This window comes from Quercus robur, chromosome 8, assembly GCF_932294415.1.
Source record: "Quercus robur chromosome 8, dhQueRobu3.1, whole genome shotgun sequence".
Lineage (NCBI taxonomy): Eukaryota > Viridiplantae > Streptophyta > Magnoliopsida > Fagales > Fagaceae > Quercus > Quercus robur.
In genome coordinates, this window is record NC_065541.1 from 56906365 (window position 1) to 56926757 (window position 20393).

At 35.1% G+C, this 20393-nt stretch overlaps 1 protein-coding gene across 1 annotated transcript; it reads right to left on the reverse strand.

The window, feature by feature from the left end:
• Positions 1–17980: 17980 nt before the first annotated feature.
• LOC126696521 (kinesin-like protein KIN-UC) lies at positions 17981–18528 on the reverse strand. The gene is made up of 3 exons (XM_050393244.1): positions 18446–18528; positions 18232–18370; positions 17981–18114 (listed from the first exon to the last, which is right to left on the reverse strand). Exons 1-3 carry the CDS (start codon positions 18512–18514, stop codon positions 17981–17983), a joined length of 342 nt encoding a protein of 113 aa, XP_050249201.1. The 5' UTR covers positions 18515–18528.
• Between the last annotated feature and the right edge of the window lie 1865 nt (positions 18529–20393).

A 20393-nucleotide genomic window follows, 5' to 3' on the forward strand; every position in this document is an offset into this window, starting at 1 on the left:
TTTCCAAGTTAATTCATTTCACTATTATTAAATTTACTACTATCTTCCCTACTTTATTCTCTTCTTAATCTTCAGTTGTCCTTTGGAATTTTTCACAGCTAACCTTCAGTTTTCTAAACCAATCAAGGACACATGAACGAAATGATCTATACATCACTAGTATTAACTTTTGTCTATTGGTATAATTTTTCTTTATGGTAGCCCTCATATGTCATATCTAAGAATAAACTTTTATGAGCGATCAAGAAAGTAGTGGGTTTTCATTGTTTTCTTAATTTAACCAGTGTTTAAGGTAAGATTCATCTTTTTAATTAATTCATTGTATAGGTAGCGATCGGTTACGAAGAGAGATTATAAATATTGATTTTTGGCCTTTTTTTTTATATTTTTTGGTTAATTTAATAGTGGGAATACTATGCTTTTGTTGGTCTTTGATTTATAAACTTTGAAGTTGGTAAATAATTAATGTAAACCTTCATCCTGTTAATAGTCTTCCATTATAATACATTTCTCATTGTTCACTGTGCATTATCGTGAAGATTGATAGTATTTGAATATCATTAGAGCATAAGGTTTGATCCACTTGAATTTTCACTCTTCAAATAGGAAAAAAAAAAAAAAAATCACCAACAATTTTGATTTCTTTAGATTTTTTTAATGGTAGTTATTTTTTTCTTTTTTAAAATTGGTTTTGATTTGCGGTGCTTTTGTAGTTGCCATTGGTGAATAATGTATAAGTAGATCCGATAGTTGTGCAAATTGATAGGCTCGATTTGGTTCTACATGAGAACTCTGATATGGATGCATATAAGAGTCCGGTCAGGTATTGTTAGTTACTTGCTAACTTGCTTAATGTTATGTTGTTCTATATTAGAGTGAGATTCATTAGATTTTTAGTATGTTAATGCTTATATTGTTTGTTAAAAATGTTTTCAAGAGATGAATGCACCCTGCTTTGCCCAATTGACATGATATAAATGTTGCTCCATTTGCAATATATCAAGAAGTCTATATTACTTCCAGATATTTAGCAAAACCAAACATTTAAGATTTCCCTTTATTTCTATTCAAGGAAAATTAACAATTTGGAAGCTCTATGCTGGATATTCCTAAAATCTATGTGTTAAAAAATGTGTTGTAGCTTTAGATTGAGAAGAAAGATGAGAGCTTTTCTCCTTTGACTTTTATTTTAGTGAAATCATTTTGTTTCCCTTCATTTTTTTGTTTTGTATTTATATTGTATTTTTCTCTTGAGAAATTGGAATTTTAATACATCTCATTTTCCTTATGTCAAAGGCTTCAACAAAATCTTGGCAAAAAAAAAAAAAAAAAATTGGTTAAGTTGAAATTTATCCAGGAGTTTGCAGGTGGTAAGCAAAATGAAATAGGCTATGAAGAAGAAGAGAAGTTTTGCCTCAAAATAGTTCCATCCATAGACACTCCATGGTGATGCTTGTAATTGGTAAGTGCATAAAAAAGTTCAATATGTACTAAATGCTTTTATTTTTTAATTAAGTTTTTAACCTTTATTTTCAAAACCCATCCTCCGATACTCTCTATTCTTTCTCTTTATGTCTCTCATTTTCTCGTGTTCTCTTGCATTATTCACCAGGACCTACATAGATTCTAATCCCAGAAAGCCATGAACTTTTTCCAGCTCAGCCTTTTGCTCACCCCAAGAATAAATGTTATGTTAATGAAAAATTGAATTGATTTAACACAACTTATTACTATATGTCTATGGTATATTGAGAAATTCTTATTGAAAATTTAACTGCAATATTTTTATGAATTGATAAAATGGTGTTACTTAATGTTATTACTTTTAACATATGTTCAACATTCTACTTAGCATTTTCATATAGTAGCTTACAACAATATCAACGCATCACACGGGCCCCCTACTAGTTATATTTAAAGTGAGAACAGCATACTCCAATTGTGATGAAGGAGCTGTTCGTGGAGCATCATACTGAGAACCAAGAAGCTATTTGCCACAAAGTCAATTGCAACCCGTTAATAAGATACAATAGTGTTACATTAACAGACTTTTTTGAGCCAGTAATGTTTTAAATTTATCTTCAAATCCTTCTTAAACTCACCAAATAACCTGAATTCATCATTACAAGTTCATGAAACAAGGACAAATGGGGATCCTGTACGGAGTTTTTGGGTTCAAAGGCCTTTGGAGTACCTCTATGATTTCATAAACTGAAATTCTAGAAACACTTTTGCATCTACATAGAAGAACATGAAGGAATCTCAATATTTTTTTTTCCTATATGTATCTCAATGTCAATTTAGGCATGAGAATGACTTGGTTTTTACCGTAACTAGTCACAGACCCATGTAATGCTTGAGAATATATAATTACTTTGTAATGTGGTATAATGTATGATTAATTTTCTAAAATTTATTGAAGATAATTTGTTCTCAATAAAATTTGAACTATTTTTAAAAGTATTTTCAATCTCTCTATCTCTATTCTACACATATATCATTCTATTATTTTGAGTTTTTTTTTTTTTTTTTTGGGAAAAAATTGGGTGTGTTTAATTGATATTATTATTATTATTATCTTTTTAATTGAGAAGAGTTATTATTCTTTTTTCAAGTGATCTATATTATTCAAACTTTTGTTATAGTGTGTTATGTTTTCCTTTTTTATTTTTACAACTAAATATTTTTAAGTTTCAAATTAATTATTTAGATTTCTCATTCTCTTAAGGAGATTGTCATGTTAATCAAATCTCATCACAAATTTAAAATTGATATTTCTCAAATAATTGATAGGGACATTCAATATTACAATTGTTCTCTTTGATTGTTAAATGTCATCCTATTGCATTATAAAGAATTAAAAATAGTTAATAAGAATTTTTCTTTTTGGTTCTCGTTTATTGTTAAATGTTATCCTATTCTATTATAAAGAATTAAAAATAATATATAAGAATATAATATTATTCTATTACATAACATGATTTGGATAATTTGGTGTTTATTATTATATCTTTCATTTTTACTTTTTTTTTTCCCTTCTCATCTTATTTTATTTACCAATTAAATTCAGTCACATCTTCCATATCATTTAATTATTTATATTTTCTCTCATTTTTTTTATTTTTAAAAATTAAACATATAATATTTTACTTAAATTCAAGTAAATAAAATTGTCAAATTCCCACTTCCAACATATCTAAGAATTAACTCAAACCAAAACAGAGAGAGAGAGAGAGAGAGAGAGAGAGAGAGAGAGAATAATAACATATTCTAGGAGAGAATGTGAGAGAAATGGCAAAATTATATAAAATAAGATGAGTAGAAGAATATTTTAAAGAAAATGTATAATTGTAAATAACAAATTATCCAAACTATGCTACGTAATAGAATAATATTTCATGATTATATAAAATCATTGGATAGCATTTAACAATCAAATCAAATAAAATAAAAAAGATAACAGATTAAAATATAACCAAATGCATCAACCCAAAGTAGAGTTCAATAAAAACATTCTTCAACCTAAATTAGATGTACGACAAAGAATTAAAAATTCAGAGAGAGAGAGAGAGAGAGAGAGAGAGAATATTCACTTATTTGTGTGGGCAAAATATAGAGAGAATGGAAGAGAGAAAAGCAAATATTTATAGTAAAAAAAATGGAGAGAAGAAGAGTCAAAATAAAAAAGGAATTTGAAGGGATGGAGGAATTGTAAGGTTAAGGTATAGAGTAGTGGGGAGATAAAAAAGTTAAAAGTGAGAAAAATGTTGGAGGAAGAGTAATTGTAAGGTGATAAATTAATAAGGAGAGAAATTATTAAAAAGGAGAGAGAAGATGTTAGAAATAAATGGATGATGTGGTTGCTAATGTACGAGAAATACAAAGAGAAGTTGCTCTTGAACATAAAATAAACCAAATAAATAAACATCTTCAATTGCTTTTGAGTTTGTAAAGGGAGATATGCACAAGTTACTTATGTTTGAGGCTCCTGTCTTCATATGCATAAATTATCTATTTATGTGTACATATGTATGCAAGCATGTAGATTCTTACTAAAATTGTTCCAAATTTATAGATTTCATGTGAAAATGGAGATATTTTGAGATCTGGCAACTTGTCAGAGTCATAAAGAAAGTTTAAACTTTTGAGGTGAATGTTCTTGTGTAAGTTTAGATCTTTAGGATTTCATTTTGAGTTCAACTTGGACAACAACAACAACCAAATCTTAATCCTAAAATTTTGGGGTCGACCATGGATCCTTAATAAACTAATCAAGTCAGCCCCAAGTATTATTTAATTTATTTTCCATCATTCTAATATATCTGAAGTCATAATCTTTGTTACCTCCTTACTTGCAATTTAATATAGAAGTAGTGTTGGATAGGCATATGAAAATGAGTTATTGGGCATATAGTAGAAGAAATTTCTTACGAAACAACTTCAACAACATGATGCTTTGTTTATGCTATTTGAATATTTTATTCTAAGTTATTTTTAATTATCTAATATAAGTGAATTTACTTATATATGCTATCTCTTTAGGCCATTTAAGACATACAGAGGATGAACAGTTTGTAAACAATACTAGGCAAAGGCGACATGATTACAACAAATAAAAATTTGAATATCTGTATATGTATTGTTTTAAATGAAGATGGTGTAGTGACCACAAAAAATCTGAAGACCAAGTTCCCCCCTTCCCCCCCCCCCCCCTCTTAATAACGATATTAGTACTAATATGTCAAAGAATTTCATACTGATATGTTGCATTCTTCTGCTAAAGGAGGTAAAATTTCTATTTTTGATAATAGATAGAGCACCAAATTATTCCACAACATGCTCTTAGAAAGCTTACACATGAATAATGGTGAGAGTTTAGTAATACAATCAAATGAAGCAGCTACACTACAAGGCTCTTGGCACCTTTTGAGTTCCTAATAAAAATTGTTTTTTTTTATTGATAATAAGAAATACTGAATGATTGTATTGTATTTCATAATCAAAGAATATGCATGTGTGCCTTTATATAGGAGGCATATGTGTGCAGTACAAGTAAAGTGTAGTACAAGTATAAGTGTGCTATATAAGTAAACTAGATGGGCCTAAAGCCCATAACGTAATATACGTTAACAGCCCCCCTCAAACTCAAGGTGGATGTGAGACCAGCTTGAGGTTATCAACCAAATCACGAGTGCGTCCCTTAGGAAGTGACTTGGTGAATATATCTGCAAGTTGATCTTTGGAGGAGACGAAGAAAAGCTTGAGAGCACCATGGACAAGATGATAACGGATAAAATGACAATCAATCTCGATGTGTTTAGTCCGTTCATGGAAGATATCATTGTGAGCAATATGAATGGCACTCTGGTTGTCACAATAAATGGGAGTAGCAGAGGATGTGGACACACCCAAATCCTTAAGAAGCCATCGTAGCTAAAGGAGCTCAGATGTGGTATCAGCAAGAGCACGATATTCTGCTTCAGTACTAGAGTGGGCCACAAAATTTTGTTTCTTACTTCGCCAAGAAATCAAAGAAGAACCAAGGAGAAAGCAATAACCTATAGTGGACTTGCGATTAGTGGGATCTCCTACCCAATCAGCATCAGAGAATGCACGAAGTACAAGAGGAGACTAAGTTGAGTAGAAAAGGCTATGGAAGAGAGTGTCCTTCAGGTATTGAAGAATGCGTAGAACAGCAGCATAGTGAGTTAATCGTGGAGCAGACAGATACTGGCTCACCTGATGAACAGCATAAGAGATGTTTGGACGAGTAACGATAAGATAAACTAGGCTACCAACCAATCGTCTACAAAGAGAAGGATTAGAAAATGGTTTCCCCCCCGAGGGTGTCAAATGCGCATTAAGCTTAACTGGAGTGTCACCAGTTTTGCTGTCAGTGAGTCCAGCTCGAGACAAAAGGTCAAAAGTATACTTGGGTTGAGTAATATAAAGACTATCTGTGGAATGAGTAATTTCAAGACCTAAGAAGTAGCTGAGATGTCCAAGATCTTTCATCTCAAACTGTTGACTGAGAAAATCCTTGAGTTCTTGAATGCCACTGAGGTCATCACCAGTTATGATCATATCATCCACATATAGAAGAAGCAAAATGGTGCTTTTATCAATACGACGAAGAAATAAGGCAGAATCATATGGACTAGTAGTGTAACCCAAGCGAAAGATACTGGAGCTGAACTTGGCAAACCAAGCTCGTGGAGCTTGTTTAAGGTCATAGAGTGCATGTCGAAGGTGACAAACCTTGTTTGATTCAACAGAGAGACCAAGAGGAGGTTGCATATAGACTTCTTTACTCAGATCCCCATTAAGGAATGCATTTTTAACATCCATCTGAAAAAGATCCCATTTACTAGCAGCAGCAACAGCTAAGAGGGCACGAACAAATGAGATACGAGCCACTGGAGCAAAGGTCTCTTCATAATCAATCCTATACTCCTGTGTAAAACCTTTAGTAACAAGACGAACCTTGTAGCGCTCAATGGACCCATCAGAACGAGTCTTGATCTTATAGATCCACTTACAGCTAACCACAGACTGTCCAGGAGGGAGAGTGACCAAATCCCAAGTATGGTTTTTGGTTAATGCATCAAGTTCCTCTTTCATTGCAATTTGCCATAAAGGGTCATTAGAGGCCTCACGATAGGTCTGAGGCTCGTGAAGAGTAGCAAGGGCAGTGTAACAATGATAGTCAAGTAAATGTGCAGGAATGGATCTTATCCGGGTTGAGTGGCGAGGTGGAATGTCTTGTGGAAGATCTTCAGGCGGAGTAGGAGCAGAGGACCCAGGCTCAAGGTGGGGTAGCTCGTCATCAACCTGTTCATCTTCAACCTGTCTAGGAGAAGCATCAAAAAAATTTGGAGAGAAGTCCAAAGGAGGATCAAAAGTATTTGTAAAAGGAACAGGAGACTCGTCTAGAAAGATTTCCAAAACAGAGGAGGTAGTCAGGGAAGAACGAAAGTGAGAAAGTTCAACAAACAATCGGTGTTCTCAAAAGACAACATTATGAGAAACACGAAGACGATGAGAGACAGGATCACAACACCTATACCCTTTTTGAGTTTCGCTATAACCAAGGAAACAACAAAGTCTAAATCGAGGCTCAAGTTTGTTGTGTTCATGAGGTTGAAGAAGAACGAAACAGGTAGATCCAAAGGAACGAAGGTGATGATAGTCAGGGGGTGACCTAAACAGACGCTCATACGGAGTCTGATTATGGATGACAATGCTTGGAATGCGATTAATCGCATGAACAACATGAAAAGCAGCTTCACCCCAAAATGGGGCAGGAACTTTAGCAGAAAGAAGAAGAGCACGAACAGTGTCAATAATATGACGAAGTTTTCTTTCGGTTCGACCATTTTGCTGAGAGGTACCTGGACAAGTTAGATGATATACAGTGCCATAGGAATGTAACAGAGCTTGAAACGCATATTGAGTATATTCAAAAGCATTATCAGATCGAAAAGTTTTGATACGTTTGGAGAATTGTGTTTCAACCATTTTTGCAAAGTTGCTATATATTGGTAAAATTTCAGAACGAGATTTCATAGGAAAGATCCAACTATAACGAGAATAATCATTAATAAAAACAACAAAATATCGAGATCTACCAATATTAGCAACAGGAGAAGGTCCCTAAACATCAGAATGAATTAACTCAAAAATACTATTAGAAATGGATTCACTGTTATTGAAAGGCAAAGCTGGCTGTTTTCCTAACTGACATGAAGTACAATCAAAATTGTCTTTGGACACAGTACCCAACAAACCCTTAGAAGCTAATTGTTGTACCCGAGAAGACGGTGCATGACCAAGACAAGAATGCCAGAGTGCGAGAGATGGTAAGGAAGAAACAGCAGCAACAACAGAAATAGGAGCAACAGGTGGAAGATGAAGATTGTCCACGGGATACATACGCCCAACTCTAGGATTGGTCCTAAGCTCCTGCCCCGTCCTTGGATCCTACACAATACACCCAGAATAGTAAAACATAATGTGATAACCTAGTTCAGCTAATGGTCCCACATAGCACAAATTATAGGATAGGTCAGGTACATGGAAGACTCCAGGAACAGAGAGGTTAGAAGTCGAAACAAAACCTAGACTATTTCCATGCAAGGTGGAACCATCAGCTATATGAATATTTAGAGGATGTGGTGCAGGGTCAAGTTTGGAGAATAAGGACGAGTGAGGTGTCATGCGATTGCAACAGGCAGAGTCAAAAAGCCAAGTTTGAGACTTACCAGGTAGAACTGAGAGAGCAGTGGAAAGAGATGCATTACCAGCCATACGAACAGCCTGAGCTATGATCTCCCGTAGTTCAGTGGGGGAGAGGTTGATAGTGGATCTAGAAGATTGGGACTCAGCTGAAGTGGAAGCCATTGGCGGAGTAGGCTCAGTGTTAGCAACAACAGCAGTAGATTTGTTGCGATGGTAATAAGTCTCAATGGTGTGGCCAGGACGCTTGCAATAATTGCAGAACTTTTTGTTGGTCTGCTTGCGACAATTGTTAGAGCCAGAGGAATCACCTGATTGCTGAAGTTGCTCTATGAGTGGAGCAGAAGGAGTAATAGCCAAAACATTAAGCTTATTCTGAGCTTGAAGGGTTGCAAGACAAGTTTCTTTTTTAACCAACTCGTTCACAGCAGTATCAAGAGAGGGAGCAGGATTGCGATTTAGGAGCTGACCTCAAATGGGTTCAAAGTCCTTGTGAAGTGACGTCAGGAATTCATAGAGGCGAAATTCATCTCTAATGGAAGCATATTGCTGAGCATCCTTTGAGCATACCCAAGTTGGATCAGAAAGGTCAATTTGGTCTCAAATGAAGCGAAGCTGATCATAGTAGTCATTGATGGATTGCCCTGGTTCTTGCTTGAGTTGATGCAATTCAACCACTAACTAATATTTCATGGATCCGTGAGTAGTAGAGTACCTTTTGGCCAACATATCCCGTGCTGATTTTGCATCATCAAAGCTGCCCAACAGATTAGAGATGGAGGGAATGGAAGTGTTTCGAATCCATGTGAGGATCATATGGTTGTAACTATCCCATTCAATCAGGCGACCAAGGAAGGCAGCATCTTCTTCACTTGCTCCCTAGACAGGAATGGTGACTACACCAGTACAGTAATGCCAGAGCAGGCGACCCTTAAGAAAACTGCACATAGCTTGAGACCAAGATAAGTAATTCTTGTTCCCCTCCAATATAATATTGATGGAGTGAGGAAGAAAAACATCATTTTTATCCATTTAGAGACACAATATGCAAAAACAGACTGCAAAAATGAAATCTACGCGAAAAACTGGGTAAGGAGAACTTGGATTGCAAAAGTCAACCTTAGAGAAAAGTCAACAGACGGTCAAAGTCAATGGTCAACGGACGGTCAAAGTCAACAGTTAGCAGATGATGTCACCAAGATGACGTGGCGCTGACGTCAGCAGATGACTGGATGCTGACGCAGCTAGGGTTGACGTGGCGCAGATGATGTCACGGGTGACGTCAGCTTGAACTTAGGACGGCGCGTGTGGCGCATGGAATGCGTGAGGCGCTGACGCAGAAACTTCAGGCGACGCGTGAGGGCGTGTGCCGGCTCCGATGACTGCGTGGCTTTCACCGACGGGTAGATCGTTTCAAGACGATCTCAGTGATACCTTCAGAAATGTGATCGGAGCAATATTCGCGGCGGGATGACATGTACAGTGATCTGTGCGGTGTTGGACTCCTCAGCAACAGCGGCTATAGGTCCGAAACCTGAAGACAACGGCTGGAAGACGTCGGAGGTTCAACGGCGAGAGGCTGTAGTGACTGTTATGATGGCAGAAGCGATGTTGAGAGTGGAGTAACACCAATAAAGATAAAACTGCTAAGAAAAGGTCAGAGCAGTGACTTTGATACCATGTTAGAAATATTGAATAATTGTATTGTATTTCATAATCAAAGAATATACATGTGTGCCTTTATATAGGAGGCATATGTGTGCAGTACAAGTAAGCATATGTGTGCGATACAAGTAAAGTGTAGTACAAGTACAAGTGTGCTATACAAGTAAACTAGCTGGGCGTAAAGCCCATAACATAATATACGTTAACATATTGATAATAGAAAAATTATTTTATTAATTATAGTGTGTATATATTTATCACATTTATATAAAACTTTCCTGCATTATATGTAGGAAAGGCTCTAGGGTAAGCCTTTAGCGACAGTTTTCAAAATAGTTGGCTTAGACCCAACCATGTGGTCAATAGCAAAGCCAAAATTTTTTTTCAAGGGGAGCCAAGTCAAATGTATCATTGTATTCTGGTAGCTTTGACTCTCTATATAAACACGTGTGACTTTATTTCTGGAAAACAAAAAAAATATTTTGCTAAAGAGATTTACTTATATATTTTTATTAACTTATACTTTAAATGCTCCTGAAATCAATGACTTTTTTATGAAAAAAAGGTCCATATTAAAAGTAAAATAAATGAGACAACAATAAATTAAAGAACATTTATACCTTTTTTATAAAGTAAAATTTAATTAATATTTTAAAATTTTTAACAGTAAATAGAGAGGGAGGGGGCATTTTTGGAAAATTCAGGGGGGATCATGACCCCCTCTAGCCCCCCCTTCCTTTGACTATGTATGCGGCAGTGACGATTTCAGTCGCTACAAACCAGTTTTTTGGTAGTGTTATTGTTATGAGAAATGATATGTCTACAACATTTTTACAACTAATCCTAAGTGGCAGGTTGTTACTGGTTGTTATTGTTAGGGCAAAAAAGTAATCTTAGTATTAGTTTTAAATTTGAACCAATAACAACTAACCACTTGTGATTTGTTGTAAAAATATTGTTATTGTTATTGTTATATGTATTGTTATTGTTATTGTTATTGTTATATGTATTGTTATCGTTATTGTTATTGTATTTCTTCTTATTCCTGTTATTATTATTATTTATTTATTTTTGGTAGTATCTCTTTGTTTCATAGAAAAGTGACTAAATTTTGAGATAAAGTAGAATGGAGGTAAAGAATACAATGGTCTACCTTAACTAATATGTTGAGAATCCATAGCCGACCCCAAAATTTTGGGACTAAGCTTTATTTGTTGTTATCGTTGTAGTACTGTCTTTCTTTGTGTTTATCTTAATTATACTAATATATTCTTTTGTCTAGAAGGTTGTTTGCAAAAATAGTGGATTGGAATGTCAAACATGTAAAAAAGACAAATTTTTGAGAATTTTTTCTGAACTTATGGGAAAAAAAAACTATCAAATTTCACTTCTTGTTTCAACTTTCAACAAGTCTTTCTTGGCTATCAATTTTATCAATCTCATATAAATGGTATCATTTTCATTTTCTTTTTTTTTTTGTTTTTTTTTTTTTTTGTTTGTTTGTTTGTTTGTTTTGTTTTGTTTTGTTTTTTTTTTTTTTTTTTTTTTTTTTTTTTTTTTTTGTATTGGGACTATTTTCAAGTTCAATTTTTATTTTTAATAAAATTTATATTACTAATTGTAGGGGTAAAGTCCCCAGATCAAAAAAGGGCCTTGGGCCTCATATGGAATTCGACCATGTCCGAGGAGAAGGTGTGGGCGCCAAAAAGGCTCCTGGCCCAATTCTTATGAGCCCAAACTTATTTAAAATGTGGTCCAAGGAGAAATGTCTCCTCGGACGTACCAAGTATGGCTCAAACATTCACCCTACTAGCAATAAAGACTACAGCTGCCATATTAAATGCATGACAGCTACTTTTCTAGCCGCATTTATGTGGAGAGGACTGGCGAACAGTGTTACCTTGGCTACTACAACTCACAGAAAGATGGGGGAGACGTCCGATGGGACGAGCACTCAATTGAAGGTCCAGATGATCAACACGTGTAAGGTTTTGATGACTTCAAGGGGGCTATATAAGAGAGGGGACTCCCTATGAAGAGGGGGACTGGAAAAAGTAGAACTTAGAACAGAAGAAGGAGAGAAAGACCACAGCCTTTGATCAGGAACAGAGGTGCACCCCATACGTCTCCTCGGACTGAATATCCAATGGACATGAAGGAGATTTTCTTATGTTCAATTGTTGCATGGCCCAAAGTTAACTAACGCTCGTTTTGTTAGGGCCTAGTTCTGTAACCCGCTCTCTACAAATTCATTGTCTTGGGCTCCTTGGGCCAGAACCCCATACCTGTTGGGCCTGGGCTCCGAAACGTGACCCTACACTAATAATTTATCAATACATACATGTGCAATGGCTAATGCAATGTCCTATTTTGTTAATAACTACAAGAGACACATCATCGGTTAATTCTTTGCAATCAAATCATCAGACATTTATCAGCGCTAACCCCCACTATCAACCACAGAGCTAAATGTGTGATAATTGTCTTTGTATACACTATATATAATAGAGGATTCTCAAGTCCAAATTAGAGGGATGCTTGTAAGCTTGATGATATTTTATTAATTATGGATTTTTCATTCTGTATCTTGTGTTATACAAATTGATTGTTACTTATGACTACCTTATTGAAAGAGAAATCCTATCTTAATATGTCATATGACTAACTCATTCTTTTTGCTACTAAGAACCATTAAAAATTTATGTATAAATAATGTTATATATTACTTAGTTGTGACACAACACTTTTTTAATTCATTGGAGGGTAATATATATATATATATATATATATATTTTAACTACACAACAATTGTTCCATCTCCTCTAGTGGTTGGCATTGAGTCTTAAACAGCCATAGGTAAATTACAATTATACCAATAAAGGAGAACAAAATGTATAAGAGAAATTTACTTGACGAACCCAATGCCTCAATAAAGGAAAAACAAATTCATATTTATCTTTAAGTTGGTAATCCAATTGGTGATTGCTCCTAATCTAAAGCATCTATGCCTCAAACCTCATTCTTATTTTTCATCTTTTCATCAATAGGATCCACTCCTATCATTGAGCAATTCTTCATTTTGAATCCTATATTTTCTTATATTTTCATTTATCCATTATAAGAGTTACAATGAACCAAAATTTGATACAATATAACCTTGTTTAATTCCAGAATAGAAATTTAAAGAATACAATGTTTTAATATAAATACTTTTTATCTTTAATTAACTTTTTTTATATAAGGTCATGAGAAGTTTTATGTAGAGCTCAAAGCAACCATATATAGTGGTCATCATAAGCCGAAAAAACACATAATAGTTTTTTTTTTTTTTTTATAATTTTTTTAAAATTTTTTTTAAGAAAAGTAGAAAAATCATTATAAGATGGGGTAACAAAACTAGGCAACTTCTATTTAGCACAATGATTGGGATCCAACCAAAGACTAGACCTAGATTTGGGCAAATTAATCAGTTCTTAATCTTCACGGATGATCTAAAATATAAATGTTCTAGTTGTTTTGTTCCTTATCAAACAACATATGCATATTAATGCATTTTATCAAGGTCACCGTCAGAAATCTGTCACAAGACACGCAAGTCAAGCGGTAATTCAAGATAAGCAAGAGGATGCTGTAGAATGCACAAAATGAAGGAAAAAGAAACAGAAAAGAAAAACGATAGTGTTGTAGTTTGTATTTGACAAAACAACATGTAGTTTTAGTATAGTTGTAAACAGAGTTTAGCGTACACACATGCCACACGTGTCAAAGTTTGTTATTTCTATTTTCAAGTTGGTTAAGTTATTTTCTTTGTTTTGGAGCTAGATCAGATTGTATATAAACTCTATTCTCAATAATTAATAAGACTAAGAAATCATTTTTACCAAATTCAGTTTTTGATATGATATCAGAGCCTAAAAATTTCTATGGTTTTTTCTTTGTTCTTTGTCTTTGTTTTTCTTTGCTTCTTTCAAGGTTCTTGAAGCTCATCAATGGCTGCCACAGCAAGTGCTTCTTCCTCTGAACCTCCTTCTTCCTCACAAGACTCATACAATCCAAACAATCCTCTGTTCTTGCACCATGGAGAAAATCCTGGTGCTGTTCTCACTTCTTAGCCACTAATTGGAGGAGAGAACTACCCTGCTTGGGCTCGCTCTGTGAGAAAATCTCTCATTACCAGAATAAACTTGGTTTCATAGATGGTTCTATAACGACCCAAGAAAAAGCGCTAGCCACATCTGCGCTATACCTCAAAAGGACTAGTTACAATTGAGGCTCTTTTTAATTATTAATAAAGCCCAAATCTACCCAGTAAATACCCGATATGAAATTTATCACAGACCCACACACATCACACAATCAATCAAATTGGGGTATCACAATCTGTCACGCCCCGCCCCTGTGTGCATGATATTGTCCTTTTTGGGCGGCCCGAAGGCTCTCTTAGTCCCTCAAGGTTTCGTTCTTCCCCAAGTTGCGCTGGGGTAAAGGCCTCATACACAACAAGGGAGGGCATTTCTTATAAGCACATTCCCATGTGCTTTCCTAGACAATGTGAGATTTCATGAAATGCAAGACCCCCTTTTGGGTCACTACAATCTACCCCCCTTACGGGCACATGCGTCCTCGCGTGTGGGGCCTATACTTTCGATTAGGGCATGGCTCTGATACCATCTGTCACGCCCCGCCCCTGTGTGCATGATATTGTCCTTTTTGGGTGGAAGGGGACAATACCATGCACATGGGGGCGGGGCATGACAAATGGTATTAGAGCCATGCCCTAGCCTGAAATGTGGGCCCCACACGTGAGGACGTGTGTGCCCGTAAGGGGGGTGGATTGTAATGACCCAAAAGGGGGTCTTGCATTTCATGGAATCCCACATTGCTTAGGGAAGCACATGGGAATATGCTTATAAGAAATGCCCTCCCTTGTTGTGTAAGATGCCTTTACCCCAGCGCAACCTAAGGAAGAACAAAACCTTGAGGGACTAAGAAAGCCTTCGGGCCGCACAAAGAGGACAATATCATGCACACGTGGGTGGGGCGTGACCTATAGTATTAGAGCTGGCCCGGTAATCCCATGTGGGCTCAAAGACACTACCCCACAAAGTGGGCCCTAACAAGGATGTTAGGGATTTAAGTGGGGGAGATTGTAATACCCCAATTTGATTGATTGTGTGATGTGTGTGGGTGTGTGATGAGTTCCGCATCGGGTATTTATTGGGTAGATTTGGGCTTTATGATTCTAAGTGATCTTTGGTGGGATAAAGTTGATTATATCCTTGAATTCATAGCACCTATTTATGATATGCTACGAGTAGCAGACACAGATAAGCCTTGTCTTCATCTTGTGTATGAGATGTGGGATTCAATGATAGAGAAGGTGAAGGCAGCAATATATCGACACGAAGGCTTGGAAGTTGATGAGTATAGCTCATTTTGGAGTGTGGTGTATGATATACTCATTGATCGATGGACTAAAAATTGTACACCACTACATTGCTTGGCTCATTCCTTTAATCCTAAGTAAGTACATTTATTTTCTATTTTCCTTAGTTCCCCTTTCTAGTAAAACACACGTTTCATCTATATTTGTTTTTTAATCTTTAACTAGGTATTACTCCATTGAATGGCTTTTGGAGAATCCAAAACGCATCTCTCCACATCGGGATCATGAAATTTCTATGGAAAGGAGCAAGTGTTTGGATCGATACTTTGAAGATGAGAATGAATTAAAGGTGGTGAAGTTTAAGTTTGTGGCATTTTCAAGAGGGAGGTTTCCTTCACCAGATGCCTTAACAGATAGGTGGGCCTTACTCCCTTTGGTTTGGTGGCAATACCATGGCTTCGCATTTCCAACTCTTCAATCCCTTGCCTTTAAACTTCTTAGACAACCTTGTTCATCCTCATGTGCTGAGAGGAATTGGAGCACATACAAATTCATTCATTCCTTAAAAAGAAACAAAATGGCTCCTGCACGCACTGAAGATTTGGTATATTTGCATTCTAATCTTCGACTCTTGTCAAGGCGTAATGAGGAGTACGTAAATACAGCAACAAAGATGTGAGATATTGCAGGAGACTCTTGGAATGAGAGCGACATACATGGAGGAGTTGGAATTCTTAAGAATGCAGCTCTTACACTTGATGAGCCAGAGTTGGAGGCCATGATTATGGGGAATACTAGCACTAGTGTTACTACTAGTGAAAGTGAAGTTCGAAGTGAAGCTATTGATTTTGATGATGATGATGTTGGTGTTTGATTGTCTTGCTGATTATCTTTTTTTTTTTTTAGTTTCAAACTTGTGAGTTGTATTCTAATTTCCGAACATCATGGAATGTTTTAGTTTCAATCTTGTGGGTTGTATTTAATTTATGAACATCATGTTTTAGTTATTATGTACTATTACTCTTAAATTTGGTATATGTTTGTATAATGTGAAAAAGTATGCTTAGCAATATATTAAAAATATAAATAAAAATATTTTTAATAATTTTTTAATCGCCGAGTCCCGCCGCACCCGCACCCGCACCCACCTTTTTCAAAAATTGCCGTGTCCCACACTCGCACCCGAGTCCCGAAACGCACCCGTGTTTCATAGGTTGTAAGCCTGCAAAGGTGCATATGGAACAAAACTTAAAGCTCAGTAAGTTTGAAAGGGCTTTGCTCAATGATCTGAGCAAATACAGAAGGTTGGTTGGGAGATTGTTGTACTTGACAATTACCAGACTTGACATCACTTTTGCAGTTCACAAGTTGAGTCAGTTCATGGCTAAGCCAAGGAAACCACACCTTGAAGTAGCTCTTAAGGTTCTGCAATACTTGAAAAATGAACCTGGAAAGGGTGTTTTCTTCTCTCCAAGGTCAGAATTACATGTCAAGGGTTCACTGATTCAGATTGGGCATCATGTCTAGATACAAGAAGGTCTGTCACAGGGTACTGTATTTTCATTGGAGATTCTTTGGTTTCTTGGAAGTCTAAGAAACAATCTACTGTTTCTTGGTCTTCTGCTGAAGCAGAATATACGGCCATGGCAATGGCCACTTATGAGATTGTTTGGATCCTTTATTTGTTGAGAGACATTCAAGTTGATCATGGCAGAGAAGCCTTATTATTTTGTGATAGCCAATTAGCTCTCCACATAGGTTCTAACCTAGTTTTTCATGAGAGAACCAAGCATATTGAAATAGACTGTCATGTGGTGAGAGATAAGGTGCAAGCTAAGGTGATTAAGTTGATTCATGTGAAGACTCAATGTCAATTAGCTGATTTGCTTACAAAGGCCTTGAACTTTAAGCAGTTTTCTGAACTGTTATCCAAGATGGAACTAATCAATATTCATCAACCATTAGTCCATCTTGAGGGGGAGTATCAAGGTCAGAGTCAGAAATCTGCCACAAGACAAGCAAGTCAAGTGGTGATTCAAGATAAGCAAGAGGATATTGCAGAAGCTCCTAGCTGCAAAATGCACAAAATGAAGGAAAAAGAATCAGAAAAGAAAAACGACAATGTTGTAGTTTGTATTTGACAAAATGACATGTAGTTTTAGTATAGTTGTAAATAGAGTTTAGTGTACACACGTGCCACACGTGTCAAAGCCTGTTATTTCTGTTTTCAAGTTGGTTAAGTTAGTTTCTTTGTTTTGGAGCTAGATCAGATTGTATATAAACTCTATTCTCAATAATTAATAAGATTGAGAAATCATTTTTACCAAATTCAGTTTCTGATACATTTTATCTCCAAATATATATATATATATATATACACACTCTTGAGTGTATGGGATAAACGTTTGCAGTATGTGAATTTCAAAGTCTTTTCATTTTGTAACACAAGTTTAGTACAGGGAAGGCTATTTTCTTTATCCTTTTTTTTGTTTTTTTCCTTTAAATTTTTGCTTTTGATCAAGTGACTGAAATCTTCAAAATCTATAAAGTGAAAAGATAAAAGTTAGGGAAAGAATGCCATTACAGAAGTACTAACCAATATCCAAATGAAGAGGGAAGGATAAAAGAAGAAACAGGTTTCACAGGACACTATAAATCAACTATCAGATTATTGTGAAAACAAATTGGTCAGCATCATTTCAGACGTAAAGAAATTACAGGCAAATGAAGTGCACCTTCAGCAGTAAGATTGGCTACCACCTTCACAGCGTGAACTTGGACGTCTGAGTCTTCAGATGTCAACAATTGTAAAATCTTTTGAAGCCCAACTGTATTGTGAAGTCAAAACGACTTGTAAATCATAGTATCTATAGAAGTCACAACAGGGAAGAAAAACAAAAGAATTAAGCAAACTTTACTTGGCCCTATCACTGATGAAATCTTGCCTTCTTCACATATCTTTGCAATTGTGGCCCTCTGACCAGAGATATTCTCTCTTAATGGATTTGACCTGTATGAACCCATTCGGTTCCCAAATTCTGAAGATCCTTTACTTAATTCTTCCTTCATATAAGATTTCTTGTCCTGTAGAACATTCAAATGTGGGGCCTAAAATTCAAATAAAATATTTTGTTAATGAGGATGCATGAAACAACTTACCTCAAAGTCATTCTCATTTTCAGGTACAGCCCTGTTTAGTTTAATCAGCTCATTTTCAATGCCCTTCATTTGTTTCTCTCGTTCTAAAGTCGTTGCCTCACAGAGTGAAGTTCTTCATTTAGTTTTGCCTTTTTACAAAGAAATAAAAGTGATTAGTAATATTTACATTTCAGCTCAAACATAAAACTCATAACATAAATAATAAGTTTTACATGACTACAGTCCAGAAAAACCAAGTCGATCTACACTTTGAAGGAAGAGAACTTAAACCAAACCCATCTGAATTGGTATGTCAACCACACCTTTGTAGTAATAGACCTTCATTTTCTAATTTCAGGGATTGTAGTTCACTTAATAGTATTTTCATGTAGCTGATACATTTCTTGTAACTTCAATGCAAGTTCATCAATCTCTTTCTGCCCCTGGATTTTGAAACAAATAAAAATACCAGGAATTACATAGTTATAAAAACCGTACAGGAGGTTGACCAGCTAAAAAATTGGTTCATTGATTCATTGGTTCAACTAGTGGTTCATTGGTTGAATTGTAAGTTTATTAATTAATTAAATAATATATTTTATAATTATAAAAGGCAACTAAAATAAAATAAAATATTCCGCTTAGGTAAATTAATAAATTATAACAATAAAAAATTACATCATATGACATAAAGTTAGGGAGTAAAAAAAAAAAAAAAAAACACATCATTCACATAAATTATCCATTAAGCTAGTTATATCATTGGTTCATCCAATAAGCTAGGTAAAAAAAAAAAAAAACACATCATTCACACATCATTGGTTCAACCAGTGGTTCATTGGTTGAATTGTAAGTTTATTAATTAATTAAATAATATATTTTATAATTATAAAAGGCAACTAAAATAAAATAAAAATATTCCACTTAGGTAAATTAATAAAATATAACAATAAAAAATTACATCATATGACATAAAGTTAGGGAGAATAAAAAAAAAAAAAAAAAAAAAACACATCATTTACATAAATCATCCAATGAACTAGTTATATAGTCCAAAAATCTTGAAATAACATATCTCATAGAAATTCAAAACAAATTTTTAGTTTAATCAAAAAATCCAAGAGCATAACAAAATTATTTGAATCTCCAAATACAACTAATGATTAAAATCAATTAGATGTTATCGCTGTGATCATTTGTGTTCTATGCAGGCCAATCGGTATTTTTTTGGTTTTATCCACGGGTTTAAAAGATTAACCCATGCAATCCGTCGGTTTAGCCGGTTTGATAATGGGTCATTGCATAATTGGTATTTGACACCAAACTATTCCAGATAATGCTTTGGTTCATGGCTTTTACGGTTTAACCGAATGTTTGGTATGGTTTTTATAACTATTCTTAGGGATGTATAGATTTCATAATCAACAATTTCACAAAAGTTGTGTGTAGTATAACTTGCCCCACTCTCCCTTAAAAGTTACCATAACTTTTGAGTGGAGTTGTAGTGTATTTTTATGTTAGAACTCATTTCCCTCTCCCCTGTGTGTGTGTTTGTTTCTCAAAAAAAAAAAAAACAATTCCACAAAAGTTGTGAATTATCAGCCTAGGAATAGTTTAAGGGATAGTCGTATTGTGGAAGAGTTTGCCTCTCCAAGATAACAGTAGTAGCATTGAGATACAAGAGCGACACTAACTGGGTTTTTAGCGTTTGGCACTTGTAAGTGTTAAAATTATGGTTAAGTGATTAAATTCATCATTTCCTAATAATTTAAACTTTGGGGACAATCGGTAATTTAACAGTAAGAGGTGTCCAACAGGGTTATCTCAAAGTAAAATCAACATATGAGCAATGGTGCCCATTATGTTGTCTTCTGCATGGACATATTGGTCCTTACCGAAATAGCAATGAATTGCTAATTTAAGAGAATTCTCATTAATCAATTACATGATTGAAGGAAGAAGCAACGAA